The sequence below is a fragment of the Megalobrama amblycephala genome, linkage group LG3 (assembly GCF_018812025.1).
Source record: "Megalobrama amblycephala isolate DHTTF-2021 linkage group LG3, ASM1881202v1, whole genome shotgun sequence".
Lineage (NCBI taxonomy): Eukaryota > Metazoa > Chordata > Actinopteri > Cypriniformes > Xenocyprididae > Megalobrama > Megalobrama amblycephala.
The window spans coordinates 30442161-30460832 of NC_063046.1; the positions used below are offsets into that span (position 1 = coordinate 30442161).

At 37.4% G+C, this 18672-nt stretch overlaps 2 protein-coding genes across 2 annotated transcripts; both read right to left on the reverse strand.

Annotated features, from left to right (window-relative positions):
• Positions 1-1008: 1008 nt before the first annotated feature.
• leap2 (liver-expressed antimicrobial peptide 2) lies at positions 1009-9519 on the reverse strand. The gene is made up of 3 exons (XM_048185045.1): positions 9367-9519; positions 8616-8785; positions 1009-2032 (listed from the first exon to the last, which is right to left on the reverse strand). The coding sequence occupies exons 1-3, from the start codon at positions 9433-9435 to the stop codon at positions 1993-1995; spliced, it is 279 nt and encodes a 92-aa protein (XP_048041002.1). The 5' UTR covers positions 9436-9519; the 3' UTR covers positions 1009-1992.
• A 5037-nt stretch (positions 9520-14556) lies between these two features.
• bmp15 (bone morphogenetic protein 15) lies at positions 14557-18278 on the reverse strand. Its single transcript, XM_048185046.1, has 2 exons — positions 17580-18278; positions 14557-16155 (listed from the first exon to the last, which is right to left on the reverse strand). The coding sequence occupies exons 1-2, from the start codon at positions 17923-17925 to the stop codon at positions 15347-15349; spliced, it is 1155 nt and encodes a 384-aa protein (XP_048041003.1). The 5' UTR covers positions 17926-18278; the 3' UTR covers positions 14557-15346.
• Positions 18279-18672: the final 394 nt, after the last annotated feature.

An 18672-nucleotide genomic window follows, 5' to 3' on the forward strand; every position in this document is an offset into this window, starting at 1 on the left:
GTGGCAGTATAGTCACACCCTAACATGTTTCAATCTGGGTCAGATTTCAATCATCATTAGGAGTAGTTGTTTGTGTCCTCACATCTCATTTTGTGTCCTATGAATTTCAAAAACAATCATATGAGTTTTTTTCTGACTGCTCCCTTCATCATCTTACCTTCCTCCTTCTCAGCTTTAGTTCTGGGCAGTGGTTTGTGGCCACATAATTTCCCTCTTGCTTATCATTGCTCTATCCCAGCTAATGTTGTTATTTTGATGTGTACAGGGGATTCATATCAAATATGCTCCTTATTACTGAAAAGTAATAGTTATGTTGGGACATATAAGATAGTTGCCTTCATTTTTAATGTAGAAAAATTTATATTTTTTCATGTGCATGAGTGTGGTATGGGTCATCTACTAGCATTTAGCACTTATAGCACTGTGACAGTCAGGAGGAATGACAAAGATCACTAGTTATGTACTCAACTAGGACTGTATAAATTCCAGAGTTCTTTGTCACTCAGAATGTGCGTGAAAGGCACGCTGAGACTGAGTGTCAAGCTGCTGCTTATAATCCTCACAGCTCTGCCACCATGTGACTTCATATATTATCTGTCTGGCAGCAAAATTGACAATGATAAGAAACAAGAAAAAGAGAAGAAAAAAAATGTCATTTGAAAATGAGCAATACTGATTTATATGTCTCTGAACACTAGTCTCCAATCTGCACTGCACACGCTTGGCTAACCTTTTTGAAGTCTAGGTCTGCCATATCAGCCAAATGGATGCTGTGTGCTGCGTGGGTCCCTGGTCTCTATTCAGAAACCCTGATCACACTACCACTGAGGTTTGCATGACAAATCTGTAACAATGACTGATGTCCATTCAGGTCACAAAACTTTACATTTTTAAATGCACTTTTTTTTTCTTCCAGGTTTTACTGGAACTGCTGCTAAGAAATTCGCTGGTAAACCGCTGTGATTTGTGCAACTGTGAAGGCAATAAATGGAGTTTTTGACATATAGATAATTTTCTCGTAACACATTTTAATTTCAGAAACCTAAAGTTCACTCATATAAGACATGCACATATCGAGTTACAGTACAGTATAACATATAAGTCTTATAGAGATATATCGTCAGATACATAAAAAAAAGAGCTTTAGATGAACTGTTGAGTCATACAAAAGGAAAAGAGAAAAACAATAAATAGTAATCCAGTATTAAAATGATGCTTGGAAATCTTGAGATGAGGTTGAGACACTTATAACAACATAAATAGTGACAGGTAAATGAGTCTTAAATTAAATACTACAAACGTGAGCACACAAAGATGGAGGCAAATGGTTAATAATATCTAGGCACAATCAATAATGGCAACCTTTGCACTTTCTCTGTCCCTTTTCTCTAGTCTAACTTTGGTTCAACGACTTTTGGGTTGATCTAAGGTACTGCACAGTTTACGGTTGCTTTCACTTGCATATAGCTTTCAGGTAACATGATCTAGTACTACAGACCAGTTTCCATGTTTAGACTGAGCTTAGTCCTGAGATGAGCTGTTAGTGGCAAGGGCAATACTGTACTCCAGGTACATCCAGGACATGGACTATATAATCTGGTTCAGGGAAACTGGCCCAAAATGACATTCTTCATTGACATACTCTGTATCACCTTCCCAGCACCAACTGAAATCAGTCCATCAAAAATGTCATTCGACATAGCAATAGCCTATGCTGTGCGTGCATGTAGGTTACAAGGATTATGTTGATTTTTCTTTGCACTCTCAAAAAAGTCCACAAGTTATGTACCTTATGATAAGCCCAATACTCAGAACATTACCTATTGCCTCCTTTGTGGCTTTAGAGGAGTCAGCCCTAGCCTTGACTATATGTCTAACTGATTATTAACTGCATTGCACATTCAGTTGCCCCTGCTGTTCACTGAATCAAGCTCTTGTCATGCATGATGGTGTAAAAACGTCAGGTTAGAGAGCAAAGACGGAGTCTTCATTTTAGGAATTAATCGGTTGGCTGTAGGAACAGTGGCCTCTCCTGTGGATGAAAAGAAACATTAAAGTACATATGAAATAAAAATTGACCTTATTTATTTTGTTAGCTCAAATTGCTAGTTTTGTGGTGAACAATTCATCCGTGCAAGTCAATCCACACAAAACAATAGTTTGGCTTCATAATATTTAATCAAAATCTGAAAATGCTCCTCCCCTCTGCAACGGTGCCCCTTCTCTGATGACGTCAGTTTGACGGCTTGGGTTGAAATCGCTTAAACCACTCCCCTCCAACCGTTAGTCTGCTATGAGCGAGCATAGTGAGCGAGAGATGGAGAGGAGGAGCACTAAAGTAAAGCTCTGCCCTCTATATTTATTTATTTTTAATTAAAAAAAACTCTGCCCTCTATTCAATATTCTGTTTCACTTGGAAATACGTCACAGCACTGGAGAAAAGTCGTTTGCAACTTCCGGTTCACGGGGACTTTAAGAATTAGTGAATTGACTTCCAGGTTAAGCATGGCGTGAGTAGGCGCACACGAGTGTAGCTCCCGACTTCTTTCGTACATTTGGTCGTTATTCTGTCGATATAAGTTAAGTTCAATACAGTCGACTATCTGGCAGCTGATATTACGTGAAATCAAGGTGGAACACAAATGGCGAGAAGAAAGCAACTTCGATAAATAAAACTGGCGATAGAGACGGCGAAGCTTCTTCGAGCTAGACCGACGAAATGGCACCACCGCCTGAGGCCCTAACGGCTTTACCTGAAGATCTCGAAAGACTCCGGTCAGCGCTCCTTTCTGACATGACGCAAGTAGTTCACTCACTTTTAAAAACAGAGCTGGCTGGAGCACTGTCACCTGTGAACGCGACATTAAATCATATTACGAAGCTCATGACGAATGACTTCGCGAGGTTGAAGACGGGCTAAATGATTGCAGTGACAGGCTGGCGAATGTCAAGGTTTCAATGGATGCACTACGTAAAGAGAACGTGTTCCTGAAGGAAAAGCTGGAGAATCTCGAGAATCGCTCACAGAGAGTGGTGGGCATCCCTGAAAGGCTGGAAGGATCAGACCCGAATTTATGACTGATTTTTTTGAGGAAGTGCAGGGTAAGGACTTTTTCACGAGTCCTCTTGTTCTTTCTCGTGCCCACCGAGTCGGACCGAATCCAACTAACGATGCAAGGGCCAAGAAGACCAAACCAAGAGTGTTTCTGGTTCGTTTTCACTTTTTCCAGGATAAGCATCGCATCCTCAGATTCAGCAGGCAACAGCGGGAGTTGCTCTTTCATGGACACTGAGTGTTTTTCCATGAGGATTTCAGCGCTGAGCTAGGGAAAAAGCGAGCGGCGTTTAAAGATGTGAAGTCTCGGGAGTCCGATTCGGTCTCTTGTACCCTGCTCCGTGTTACTCATGAAGGGAAAACATACCTCTTCTTCGGCATAACTTAACCCTTTAACACGTACGATCACACCGGTGTGATCAGTCTTGGCTGGCCCCAGGAGCGTACGATCACACCGGTGTGATTAGAACGTTCAGTGCATCGCGTGATCAACTGCCAAATTCAAATGTGCGTGCGCGCTTTGGCTGGCGCTAAACCAGAGACGGACGCGCGTCTTTTTCATATATTACATATATGCAGTGTTTTCAACCAAATAATGTTTATTGTAGGTTTCAGACATTTAAATACACACGAGTACTAACAAAACAATATATTTAGAGTTTGTAAAATACACAATGATGTCTATAGAAGCGGAAATAACAACCCTTTCCATTATAATTAGACAACACGTTTTATTCATATCAGATACACATTGTGAAAGTAACTTTAAAGCTTACTCTATTCTTCCCCAGTTCACCGACTCATTTACTTTCATGTATTTCGGGAGAAGTGGATAAATTCACGGGTTGTAAATCCAACAGATCCGATTCTCTGTGCGGCGCAAACTAACATGGCGGCGCCCATCGCGCATATGGCTCAACTAACATGATCGTTATAAAGGTGTTTAAACTGCAAAACACATCCACTTGCACATATTTGTCAATCGGAATATTAGATATTTCATGCTATAGTCAACAAATTTATGAATATTTTGAATAACAAAGGAAAAATTAAATGAAAGCAGATTATCATTCATACAGTGCTGCGGGGTGTCACATAAAAGCAATGACGCGTCACCATGGAAACCATAAAGTGATACGTTCTAAATAACGGTCGCTTCAAAAAACTCACGCTGGGGGGTCAGCCAGAATATTTAAAACTTACGTGTGAAAGGGTTAAATGTCGACAATTTTTGTTTCTGAACTTCTTTTATAAGGGGGCTACACTCACATTGTATATGACTCCATTTGTTGTTAGTTCGCATACTTTGGAAGTCTTTTCATTAATCTTTGTTTTATCTGTGATCATCCTCAGTTGGGGAATTAGATCTAGGTATTATAATATTCTTTTCCTGTGTTTGGATGGGGGGGGTGGGAGGGGTGGTTGGCAGCATTGTTTACCTCTGGTTTCTAGGTCTGGTATCCTTTTTTTTGTCGTTTAAAATTTATGGTTACAATTTGTTTCAGTTTGAAACCCCTGCATGTGTCTAATTTTTACATCACTCAGGTAATATAGGTGATGATGAAAATGAAGGTCATCCTTGTGAGGCTGATGACATGGAATGTCAGGGGATTAAACGGTCCTGTTAAAAGAGCTAAAGTTTTCTCCCATCTTAAATCTTTCAAACCAGATATATTGTTTTTACAAGAAACACATTTAAGACCAGAAGATCACAATAGAATTCGTAAGATATGGGTTAGTCAAATTTTTCATTCCAAATTTAACAGTAGATCAAGAGGTGTGGCAATTTTAATTAATAAGAGAGTACAATTTATACCTTCTGACACAATCTGTGACCCTAGTGGTCGTTACATTATTGTCTCTGGATCTCTTTTTCAAGTCCCAGTGGTATTAGTTAACGTTTATGCTCCCAACTGGGATGATGTTCAGTTTGCAAATAGTCTCCTATCATTAATTCCCAAGCTTAATACACATCATTTGTTATTTGCAGGTGATTTTATTTGTGTTTTCGATCCTCAGCTTGACAGGTCCAGCTCTAGTAGTAATGTTTCTGATATGGCAAAGGCTTTTTCTCTATTTATCTTAAACCCAATGACTAGGCAATTCTTCTTTTATTCCCATGTCCATCACTCCTTTTCCAGACTAGACTATTTTTTTTATAGACAACTTGTTTATATCAATGGTTAAGAAAGTTGACTACACGGCTATAGTTGTTTCCGATCATGCGCCTGTGGTGCTGGACCTGCATTTCCCTTCAAACATCAGGAAACGCCCACTCTGGTCATTTGATTCATTACTACTATCTAACGATAAATTCTGTAACTTTGTCTCAAATAATATAGACACGTTTCTGGAATTCAATAAAACAGATACAGTGTCTTACTCCTAACTCTGGGAGACTTTGAAAGCTTACTTGAGGGGCCAAATATCATCTTATACATTGTATGCTAATAAAGAACGTAAGAAGGAACTGCAAGCACTCTCACAATCCATATTAGATTCAGACAGACAATATTCTGAATCGCCTACAGCCAAATTACGTAAAAAAAAAAGTGGACTTGCAGACAAAGTTTAATTTTTTATCCACTACTCATGCAGAGCAAATAATAATAAGGACACGTGGTCTATGAGTATGGAGACAAATCAAGTCGGCTTTTGGCTCACCAGTTGAAACGTCAGGCTGCTTTTGTCTTATTTCCCAGATAAAGGACTCTAATCAAACTTTAACAAGCAACCTAGAAGAAATTAACAAAACTTTTAAAACCTTTTACTCCTCATTATACACTTCTGAATTCCCTTCAGATCCAACGGATATGGAAAGTTTCTTAGATAATTTAGATATTCCCACCCTGCAGTCAGATAAGGTGGTAGATTTAGAGCATTAGGTCGGTTTGGTACCTTTTCGGGATACAAATTAAATTTCCAAAAAAGTGAATGTTTCCCCATTAATAATTTGGCCTTACAAATTCAACAAGAATCATTACCCTTCCGTTTTCCTCTTGATGGGTTTAAATACCTTGGAATTCGTATGACGCGCTCCTTTTCTTCTTAGTTTGAAGGCAATTATAAAGCTCAGTTAGAAGAAGTATTTGTTTTATTTGTTTCAGTCCCTACCAGTTTTTTTGCCCAAATCTTTTTTCCACTCAATCAACCAATCCATATCCTCTTACATTTGGGAAAATAAGATCCCCAGGGTTAACAAACATGATCTTCAGAGGACCCGTGATGTTGGTGGTTTAGGTCTCCCAAGTTTTACTCATTATTACTGGGCATCAAATATTCAGAAGATATTATTTTGGCTTCATTGCCCAGAAACAAATTGGTGTTTAATTGAAGCACAGACATGTCACTCTTCTTCTCTCCCTGCTTTAGTGTATTCTTCCTTGCCTTTGAAAGCTTCTCGATTCACATCCAATCCTGTTGTACTTTCTACTCTCAAGATCTTTAATCAGTTTCGTTGTCACTATAAATTTACACCAGCATCGGTTTTGGGTCCTATTTACAAAAATCATTTATTCCCTCCCTCTACACTGGACTCATCATTTAGACAGTGGGTTGAAATGCATCAAAGATTTATATACTGAAGGTTTATTCAACAGTTTTTAGAACCTCTGCAGATTGTATGACCTCCCACAAAACCACTTTTTTTTTCGCAATTTTGTTAAAAACAAATTCCCATCCTTCCTTGACCTTCCTCCTACCTCATCCTTAGATAATCTTACTCTCAATTTTTATAATAAAGGATTGATTTCACTTTTATACTCCCAGCTCATGTCTTTGAAAGAGTACAATCTGGATAAAATTAAATCCAGATGGGAAGACGAATTGGGCATTGAGCTATCTGAGGCTTTTTGGAGGGAGGCGCTTAAAAAGCTCCACTCATCATCATCTTCATGGTTAGGTTAGGGCTCATACAATTCAAAGTGCTGCACAGGGTTCACCTGAGCAAGGCATGGTTAGCTGGAATATATCCTGGATTAGATGCAGCCTGTGATAAGTGCTCTTTTTCCCCCGCCAGTCTGACGCATTCATTTTGGTCTTGCTTCTCTCTAAATAATTACTGCGCATTGGTTTTTAAAACTATCAGTGATGCCATTGGGGTGATATTGCAGCCTTGTCCTTCAATAGGTATTTTTGGTGGTGTTGTTCTATTTAAAATAGAAGGAATTAAAATGTATATTTGATTGTCTTAATGTATGTTGTTTTACTCCTTACATAAAAAAAAAAAAAAAAAATCAGTGAATTAGTTCTTACATTTATTGTTTAAAAGTCTGAAACTACTGCCAGCAAGACAAAAAAAAAAAACTTGAAATGTTTAAAGTCGGCATGAAATGGAAATTGCAATCGACAGGAGGGCGGATTTGATTTTGTCTATTGGGAATTGATTAGATGGTTGATGGTTTTGGTTTGCTATTGCTGTGATGTCATTTGAGTGACAGGTTGTCCCGCCCTGGTGTCAGTAAACACGTCATCAGAGAAGAGAAGAGATGTCGTTACAAGAGGAAGGGGGAGTTAGATTTAAAAAAATAATAATAACGCACGGATAAATCAGATATATATACAGTACAGTCCAAAAGTTTGGAACCACTAAGATTTTTTATGTTTTTAAAAGAAGTTTCGTCTGCTCACCAAGGCTACATTTATTTAATTAAAAATACAGTAAAAAACAATAATATTGTGAAATATTATTACAATTTAAAATAACTGTTTTCTATTTGAATATATTTCACAAAGTAATTTATTCCTGTGATGACAAAGCTGAATTTTCAGCATCATTACTCCAGTCTTCAGTGTCACATGATCCTTCAGAAATCATTCTAATATGCTGATCTGCTGCTCAAGAAACATTTAATGTGTACAATTGTACAAAATATTTGTGTACAATATTTTTTTCAGGATTATTTGATGAATAGAAAGTTCAAAAGAACAGTGTTTATCTGAAATCTAATCTTTTGTAACATTATAAATGTCTTTACTGCCACTTTTGATTGATTTAATGCATCCTTGCTGAATAAAAGTATTCATTTCTTTAATTTCTTTTCAAAAAAATAAAAATAAAAATTCTTACTGACCCCAAACTTTTGAACGGTAGTGTATAATGCTACAGAAGCTTTGTATTTCAGATAAATGCTGTTCTTTTGAACTTTCTATTCATCAAGGAATCCTGAAAAAAAAGTACACAACTGTTTTCAACATTGAAAATAATCATAAATGTTTATTGAGCAGCAAATCAGCATATTAGAATGATTTCTGAAGGATCATGTGACACTGAAGACTGGAGTAACGATGCTGAAAATTCAGCTTTGCATCACAGGAATAAATTACTTTGTCAAATATATTTAAATAGTACACAGTTATTTTAAACTGTAATAATATTTCACAATATTACTGTTTTTTACTGTATTTTTAATTAAATAAATGTAGCCTTGGTGAGCAGATGAAACTTCTTTTAAAAACATTAAAAATCTTAGTGGTTCCAAACTTTTGGACTGTACTGTGTATATAAAAAAATTACAGTTCTCAATTTTGATGTCAAGGTGACTTTAAGTGGTGCATTCACCTGCATATTCCTGTTGAGCACTCATAATTGTTCTGGCAGTAGGCACCGTGAGGTTTAGTACCCATGATCCTCCATAATGGGGTCATCCGAGCTGTTCTCTTCAGTGACCTTTGAACTTCCTGCACAGAAGTTGAGGGTGTGTCCGACTGTGGCACAGGACTGCAGGTTACCTAAAACACACAATGTGTCAATGAGCTCTACACTAATAAAACTTAATATCCATTTTATAATAAAGATAAAATTATACAACCATTTCTGCATAGTTTATGTATTTATGTAGTTATGTTTCATGAGTTTGACTATTGGAACCGCTGTTAAGAAATATGCTGGTAAACTGCAGTGATCTTTGCAACTGTGAAGGCAATAAATGGAGTTTGTGACATATAGATAATTTTCTCAGAACACGTTTTTATTTCAGAACCCCAAAGACATGCAAATATCAAGTTACAGTACAGTAAATATAACATAAATCTAGATATATATAGTCAGATACATAAAAAAGAGCTTTAGATGAACTGTTGAGTCATACAAAAGGAAAGGAGAAAAACAAATAAGTAATCCAGTATTAAAATGATGCTTGGAAATCTTGAGATGAGGCTGAGAAACTTATAATAAGTAACACTTAAGTAAAAATTGAACACGCTAACAGAAATATCATCAAACTGTGAAGGTGTAAAAGTCAGTAATTTAGAGAGCCATTAACCAATTTGTTTTGTCAATATTAAAAATGAAAAAACTTGATCATAATTACCTGCTGGACAAGCACCAAAAACACCAGGCACCAGGCTAGAAGAGCCCTTCTGTGACTGTGATCCTGCATGCTGAGTGAATAGATTCAGTTGCTGTAACAGTGACACTGACCACAGAGACGATGTACTGTCTTATATACCCTCCAGTCAGCAGAAGAGAAACCGATGCCTCTCCCTCATTCCTCTCACTTTCTCTCTCTCTCTCTCTCTCTCTCTCTCTGTCTGTCTCTCTCTGTCTCTCTGCTTTTTCATTACCAGATGTGGCACATGTTTGCTTAATGTTTGTGACTGGAATAATGTGTCCTCTGGGACTCTAGGAGAAAACACAGCCAAAGTTGAGAGAAGCAAAAGATAAGAAAGAACGAGAAGAATGAAGGATAAGAACGAAGCTTGTCAGCATTTTAGAGTTCAATGATGTAAATCTGCAGTATCACCGCAGTTTGTTGAACCATACAATTTAGACAGTTATGCAATGGTATTCACCGATTTAAAAACCCAATAGAAAAGATGATTTATATCGCATTCTAAGGCTTTAATTTTAATTTTCCCATCCCGTTTCTTCAAAGTTCCTTTGACATAGTTCTTCTGTCTCCCTTTTATCATATACACATGCACAGGGACCTTGAAAAAGAACAATGACTGATTGCGTTTTAATGAAGAATAACAAATGGACAAAAAACAAGGAAAGAAAAAAGACTGACAGCAAAGTCACAGCAAAGATGACAGCGGGTCAGACATGAGTCGGGCCCCTGGTCCAGCTCATCACAAAGGTTCCACACTGACTCATGGTGTTTACTGGATATGATGCTTATCATCTTGGGATTATCAGTTCACATAAATAATACTCAGTATTTCCTAAGCTGGTGGCCTTGTTTTAAACATTTCTAGCATGCTCGCTGTATTGGTCATATTGTGATAGAGCTCAAAGTTAAGCAAGTTTCTGCGAGGCAAACATGATTTGTTCAGATCAATGTTGCATTAAATATGTTAGTGTTTATTGAGGTCAAGCACATCATATTGCTATACACTTTGAGGACTGGCCTTTCCTCTTTATGCTTGTGGTAGTTACAGTAACATTCAAAAGTTTGGGGTCACTTTTTTTTTTTAAAGAAATTAATGCTTTTATTTAGCAAGGACACATTAAATTGATCAAAAGTTACTGTAAAAACATTTATAATGTTATAAAGGTGTTCTATTTCACATGGTCTTTCTATTCATCAAAGAATCCTGCTAAGATAAATATCATGGTTTTCAGAAAAATATTAAGCAGTGCAACTGATTTCATCATTAATAATAAGAAGACGTAGTAATAATATTTTACAATAGTACTGTTTTTCCTGTATTTTTGATCAAATAAATGTTGCATTGGTGAGCATAAGACATCCAAATTTCCAAATTTTGAACAGTAGTGTATATTTAATGAAAAGCTGAAAAGATGAGAAAATTACTCTCTTTATTCACACAGAGATCAACGATGCAGGTTAAGACATTACTTGTAGTCAATAAGGACAAAGAGTGTGTGGTTTATTTTAGGCCAGTGAAAATATATACATTCATGTATTTGAAATGTAAAACTAGCTTGACAAAAAATTGCCTTTAGCCATTTAACAGCATTGGGTAATCAGCCTTAAATGAGGTGAACAGAATCACGTGTTTCCAAAGTTCATGGGGGCTTTTCTGTGCAATTCTACCAGGAAATCTCTCTCCAACACTATCTGCACAGATGTGACTCTTCTGAGTGTCTCTGTTCACATGAACACTGAAAAAAAAGAAAGAATGCATAGATTTAGCAGTGTGAAATGCAAGTGAAATTAATTTACATGTGCCCTCCACTAATATTGGCACCCTTAGTAAATATGAGCAAAGGCGGCTGTGAAAATAAATCTGCATTGTTTATCCTTTTGATCTTTAATTTAAAAAATTCACAAATTTATAACCTTTCATTGAAGTAAAACAATTGAAGGGGGTGGGGGGGGTACTCAAATTATGAAATAAATGTTTTTCTCAAATACATGTTGGCCACAGTTATTGACACCCCAAGAAATTCTTATGAGTAAAATATCTCTGAAGTATTTTCCTATTCATATTTACATTTTTTAGCACACCAGGGTGATCATGAACATTAAATTGTCCAGCAATGACTTCCTGTTCCACAGGAGTACAAATAGGTGTAAACACAAAGGCCAAATTCCCTTAATCATTCATCACAATGAGAAAAAACTCAAAATAAAGTTCTGATGTGCAGCAAAAGGTCGTTGAGCTTCACAAAATAGAAAATGGCAATAAGAAAAGCTAACGCATTGAAAATCCCCATTTCCACCATCAGGGCAATAATTAAGAAGTTCCAATCAACTAAAGATCTTACAAATCTCCCTGGAAGAGGACGTGTGTCTATATCGTCCTAATGCATGGTGAGGAGGAGAGTTTGAGTGGCCAAAGAGTCTCCAAGGATCACAGATGGAGAATTGCAGAGATTAGTTGAGTCTTGGGTGGGGGGGACTGCTCTTTTAATCTTCCATCAGGACAATGATCCAAAACAAACATCAAAATCAACACAAAAATGTGTCACTGAGCACAAAACAAAGCTTCTGCCATGGCCGTCCCGGTCCCCTGACCTGAACCCTAAAGAAAATGAGTGGAGTGAACTGAAGAGAAGAAGCACCAACATGGAGCTGGGATCTGAAGGATCTGGAGAGATTCTATATGAAGGAATGGTCTCTGATTTCTTGTCAGATGTTCTCCAAACACATCAGGCATCAGAGCTGTTATCATGGAAAAAGGACATTGCAATAATTGGGAGCCAACAATTGTGGCCAACATGAACTAGAGAAAAACATTTATTTCATAATGAGCTTATTTTCTCAAAGGTTAGAATTTTGTGATTTTTTTTAATGAAAGATCAAAAGGATAAACAATGCAGATTTATTTTCACAGCCACCTTTACTCATATATTTACCAAGGGTGCCAATATTAGTGGAGGGCACTGTAGATTTAATGAACAAACCCTGAGGCATTTTTGGAGATAATGTTCTTTGTACTGAACAACAGATTACAGAAAAATAGAACATTCTATCATTTGAAAAAGATAAGAAATTAAATTCCTTTCACCAGCAGCCTTAAGAAGACTTTTATGAGTTCGACTTCAGGGGAAGAACCACTGTATATATCCTTTCCCTTAACAATATATCTCTCCATATGAATCAAATTATGACAATTCATCAGAGTATTCCCTCAGCGCTCCAGGGTCAAAGACAGCGATTGCTGTACCCATTTGGCATGTTTGTCTTAGACAAAAAATTGTTTCAGTTCCTGCTGGGAACAATTATCAGTACCAAAGAGGAGAAAAAGATCTCCGCAGATTCATCCATTTTCAATGCAAGTGATGTTTTGTTACAAAGTGGTATCTGGCTTGAAATCCCAAACTTCATACACAAAGTCCTTAATCCATATTTCTGATCGAACTGATCGAAGTGTTGTTAGAGGTGTTTAGCAATGTTGTACGTGCTGTATTTCACACGGTTAAAGAAACAGTTTACCCAAACATGAATAATATGTCATTTTTACTGTCAGTTTATACCAAACTGTTTTGAGTTTCATTGTACAGACATTTCTCAAAATATCTTCTTGCGTGTTCCACAGTCTAAGCAAGAAAGCATACGGGTTTGAAACAACATGATGGCGAGTAAATGATGACACAATTTTCATTACTGGGTGTACTTTCCCTTTAACTGTATAAGGGCTGCTCCACATAAACATGGAGTGCATTCGCTGTAATTGCTGAGGGTTTTGTGCTGATGGCTTTACCTGCTCAAGTTATTAAGGACATAACCTTTTTCAGTTTTAGGTTTCATGTCTTCATGTCTTTGAGAAGCTTGGCTACCACTGTGCATCTTCCTTTATCTCACTGGAGAACTTTGGACAGAGCTGCACTAACTGGTCCTATGATTTCTCGATTGTTTTTGCTGGTTGTTCTACCATTGGGACACTGTGTGCCGCTGTGGAGATTTAGTTCTTATGTCTTTCTCGGGTTATCTGAGCTCTCTGTCTCACAGATTTTTCAGCCATTTTTGCATTAATGTTCTGTGATGCACTGTTGTCGTCCCCATTCCTCCAGTTTAGCTTTTCTGACTTAATATTTGCTTTAGTTATGCCTTAGTATATATATATATATATATATATATATATATATATATATATTTTTTTTTTTTTTTTTTTTGTGCTGGGTTTCCTATGCTTGTTCAACATAATGTCAATAACAGAGGCCACTGTGCTCCTGACCATTTTCTAAATATGAAAAAAAACATGTCACATTGGTCTACTACAAAAATAAAAGAGTGTAGCCTATATAAACAATTCAAAGTCAAAATTCTAAACAATGTTGTCTAGGAGCTCTAAATAACTGAAAATCATCATCGTTTGCCCATCATTTTCCCAATATGTTGTCAAATAAAAATGTTAGATATAGTTGATGTATTCAGCTGGAATGACTATTGTATGTTAATTCCTCTCTAAAGATGCCATTATATATCACTGTAAAAGCCATAATCTGGCAGAGTACTGAAAATGGAACACTAACCAAGAGTGGATGCTACAATGAGGAAAGGTCAAATATTGAAACATTTTAGATTTTTATTATTTATGTATATACAACTGTTCAAAAATGTGGGTCAGGATGAGAGGATAAGATCAAACAAATCAAACAAATCTTACTGACCCCAAACCTTTAAACATTACTGCTGTATATATCTACTCTCCTCAGCAAATAAAAACATACATATCTTCCAAACCCAAAATACTAAATAAAGTATATATTTGCCTTTATACATCATTCTTTTAAATTTCTGTTTCTCTGGTACTCAGTCTTAGAGAGTTTACATTTCCCTGTTACTTGGAAGACACCATATTCTGAGAATTATAACATGTAAAACCTGACACAAGGATTTTCAAAATATTCTTCCATATCTTGTCCTGATATTGCATAGAGTCTGAACACTTGCATAAGGTTCTGAATGAACTTTCACCCACATTTTACACCAGACAGCTCTATAACATCAAAAAGCCAGTTCAGACCAGCATTCCTGCAGTCACTAATAACTGGAGCTGAGAAACACAGCTGAGCGAGCGCCCCCTACTGACCGAGAGAAATACCAAACAAAAGAGAATCAAATGACCACACAACAAGCATATTATAAGTTAGCTTTCTTTTTTTCCTTTTACAAAATAACTTCTTTATTTCAACATCTTTCATCATGACATTAAAACATTCATTTAAGCGCATGGAATTTAATTTCACCTCTAAGAAATACATCTATGGAAGTCTCTTTCATACGCTTACTGCATATGTCTTTACTGAGGTTGTGCAAAAATAGCATCTTCTCCTTTTCTCCACTTGCTTTCGAAGGCTGTGCCCTTTGTCAAAGATGGGCAAAATATGTGCTTTTAGAAAGAGGTTACAAATGCAGCAGACACAAGAGAAACAGCAACAACTCTATGGCCTAAGTCAACAGACAGGACTCTTTTGTGCTTTTTTTTTTTTTTCCTTTCTTCTTTTTCAGTACAGTGTCTTCAATAAAGTGCCAAAATTCTACTCCTTCATTCCCCTTCCATAAATACATTACAAAAGATGACACATTAATACACACTAGACAGAAACCAAAGAACATACATAGACAAAGAGTGAACAGAAAAGAAATATTACATGACAGTCACTCATTCAATAATCAGAATCCAGTAATTCATACCTACATCCCCAAAAAGTCTGTACTGCGAGAGATGAGACTGAATTGATCACTCTCCACAATTCAAGTCTGACACAAACCTCGCTGTGTGAATGTTGTTACTAATGCACAAGAAATGGCAATAGGCAAATCAAACCCAACATAACCATTCCTTTCAGTTGAGTTCTTCAGTTGTGCTGGTTCAAATTCACATTGTCCTTTAGCACCATTCAGTTCTTTTCCCGATCTGACCCCAAGCCCAAAGTCATCTGCAGGTGCAGGAGTCTGCAATCATATCTTCATATTCTTTATAAATTATGTTTCCATTCCTCTCCATCATGAGCACGCTGATAGGTTTGTATTTATAAGGAACGCAAGAGGGCATTGGGATATCTGCCACGCCAAGCTCGCTGATCAAAGTCTGCATGATTGCGTGGTTGGGCGAATTGTAGCCATAATACAGGATACGAGGGCAATCTCCCATACAGTAGCGAGGGTTGTACTTGTGGGGTGCAATGATCCAGTGATCCCATCCCAAATCTTTGAAGCTCACAGGGTAGGAGTGCAGCTTGCACTGGTTTTTGGCCACGCTGTTCAGTCCTTGCCTGTAGTTGGGGATGTCAGAGGCAATGCTCCCGGGCTCCGGAGATCGACGGGTCCTGGGGAGGGAAAGGGGCGTCAAGTACTTCCCCCATTCCACAGGCTGCTGCTTCTCCTCCAAGAAGAGCAGTAAAACAGGAGCTTGAAGATGGTGTTGAGGTGGGAAGCATTTTCGATGTGTAATGGACCTGGCATGCTTTGGTTTAATGCATCGATAATGGGCAAAGAGGGACACCTGGCCATCTTTTGACTCAGACACATGGTTTGTGACATCCGATTCGGTCCACAGGCTTCGAGGACCCATAGTGACAGAGTCACATTCAGGAAGATCTTCAAGAGACGTGACCCTTGCCTCACAAATGAAAGGATGACGGGATGACGTAGGAGACCTCAGGTGCAAAAAAGACGCCTTCACTAGTTTGTCCAACAAGAGGTTTTTCAGTTCATATTTCACTGTGTAGTTATACTGAAGGTCTAGTACCGCAGGTTTTACAGATGGGAGAGAGAAAATGAAAATAAATAATCAGACAATGGGCACAGATTTCAAAAATACACATCTAGTAGTTCTATTAATACTTCAAGGGCTACAATGCACAACACACTCTTAAAGGGTTAGTTCACCCAAAAATGAAAAATTCTGTCATTTATTACTTACCCTCATGCCGTTCCACACCTGTAAGACCTTCATTAATCTTCGGAACACAAATTAAGATATTTTAGTTGAAATCCGATGGCTCCATGAGGCCTTCATAGGGAGCAATGGACACTTCCTCTCTCAAGATCCATAAAGGTACTAAAAACATATTTAAATCAGTTCATGTGAGTACAGTGGTTCAATATTAATATTATAAAGCAACCAGAATATTTTTGGTGGGACAAAAAAACTAAATAATGACTTATATAGTGATGGCCAATTTCAAAACACTGCTTCAGGAAGCTTCGGAGCGTTATGATTCTTCTGTGTCGAATCATGATTCAGATTGCGTGTCAAACTGCCAAACGGCTGAAATCACGTGACTTTGGCGCTCCGAACAACAGATTCGACACGCTGATTCATTATGCTCCGATGCTTCCTGAAGCAGTGTTTTGAACTCGGCCATGACTATATAAGTCTTTTTTTTTTTTTTTGGCGCACCAAAAATATTCTCTTCGCTTTATAATATTAATATTGAACCACTGTACTCACATGAACTGATTTAAATATGTTTTTAGTACCTTTCTGGATCTTGAGAGAGGAAGTGTCCATTGCTCCCTATGAAGGCCTCACTGAGCCATCGGATTTCAACTAAAATATCTTAATTTGTGTTCCGAAGATTAACGAAGGTCTTACGGGTGTGGAACGGCATGAGGGTAAGTAATAAATGACAGAATTTTCATTTTTGGGTGAACTAATCCTTTAAAAATAAAGGTTCTAGCAAGGTTTTTTTTTTTTTTTTTTTTTTTTTCACAGCAATGCCATAAAACAACCATCTTTGATTAATCAAAGAACTTTTCAGCAATCAGTTATAGGAACCTTTTTTTTTTTTTTTTCCCTTAAAATTAACATTTTAAAATTCCAAAGAATCTTTTTCAACAATAAAGAAACGTTTGTTAAATGGAAAGGTTCCATGGATGATCTTCATGGAACCATATATGCCAATGCAGAACCTTTTATTTTTAAGAGTGTAGTGTGAAGAATATTTTAATAATCTTTTAAAAAACTTTTTAACTATAAGGAACCTTGCAATGAAAATATTCAATTGATGCTAAATGTTCTTCATGGAACAATAGAGGGTAACAAAGAACTTTTATTTTTAAGGGTGCAAATAAGGACAAAATAAGCATCTCTTCTATAACCTAAGTCATGATGTGCTCTAGATGTGCTTGTAAAGGATGTGTAGAAGATAAGAGTGCTTTACCACTTGAGGTTGGGAGAAAGTGCTTTTCCGTGTTGGACGCTTTGAGCAGCCTTATAGTGTTGGACCCAAATAACTTGTGCTGCTTTGGTCGTCCATCTGCATCCGCCGCTATCCTGTATAGACTTAACATGAGTCTCATACCTTCATCTTCAGTTTGGCTTTCTACTAGAGGTTTAAAATGAGAGTTCCTCTGTTTTGGGTGTCGATTTCGGCGAACTTCTTTACTGGCGACGCCAAAATGTGACGGAGAGGCCATGTTTCCGGCCACGCGCGTAGATATGTACAGCACAAACAAACACGACAGTACGCATAGTCTCAGACTGTTTTGGCTGCTGGTAGCCTTCATGTTCAGCCCCTCGTATGCACGAGTGCCACCTGGAAGGCCACCATCGTCTAAGACAATCAGCGGGCGGAATTCAACCTACACATCACCTGACGATGACAAACTTTCTGGTGTACCGCTAATCGTGTGACGTCATGTTCAATTACCTATCAAACGTCAAGTTTCGTGTCATTTATATCCTGTGTGGAAATGCAGTGCAGAACACACAAGAGCTCTTTAAAACACATTCATTTAATTCACGTAAAAACATGCATAAACGCACTGACCTCCACAAATGACAATAACAGCAAATACAGATGAGTTTGTTATTCATCCAGCTGTCTTGAGAAGATATAAAAGCCACCAAATCTTATATCAACACATTTAATGAATTTCTGTGCTCGTCTTAATTTTGTCATTTATAATGTGAGTATAAATAGACTATCAACGTTTTTTGTGTCTGTTTGTTAATGAGGAATCACAGGAATTAATTACATTTTAAAATATATTCAAATAGGAAATAGTTACTTAATTAGTTAAAGGTACAATATGTAATAATTTTGTCCGCTAGAGGCCTATTCAAAACAAAGGCGTAGTTTGATGAAGCCAAGTTTTAGAGCGGAATCTTGGGACATGTGGTCTCCATCTCACAGCCAATGGAAAAGAATTGGGATAGAGTCAGGAAGAAATCATGTTCATGGATGCGATTATTAGCGTTACTGTAGTATGAAACAGAGCAGGACTGAGTGTTGTGGGAGTTGAACGAGGCCA

Coding starts and splice junctions, on each gene's coding strand:
- bmp15 (XM_048185046.1), bottom strand. CDS start 17,925: ATGAAGGCTACCAGCAGCCAAAACAGTCTGAGACTATGCGTACTGTCG. Junction 16,156..17,579: donor CTTTCTCCCAACCTCAAGTG/GTAAAGCACTCT, acceptor CTGCGGTACTAG/ACCTTCAGTATAACTACACA.
- leap2 (XM_048185045.1), bottom strand. CDS start 9,435: ATGCAGGATCACAGTCACAGAAGGGCTCTTCTAGCCTGGTGCCTGGTG. Junction 8,786..9,366: donor TTTTGGTGCTTGTCCAGCAG/GTAATTATGATC, acceptor TGTGTGTTTTAG/GTAACCTGCAGTCCTGTGCC. Junction 2,033..8,615: donor TGCTCAACAGGAATATGCAG/GTGAATGCACCA, acceptor TTTCATCCACAG/GAGAGGCCACTGTTCCTACA.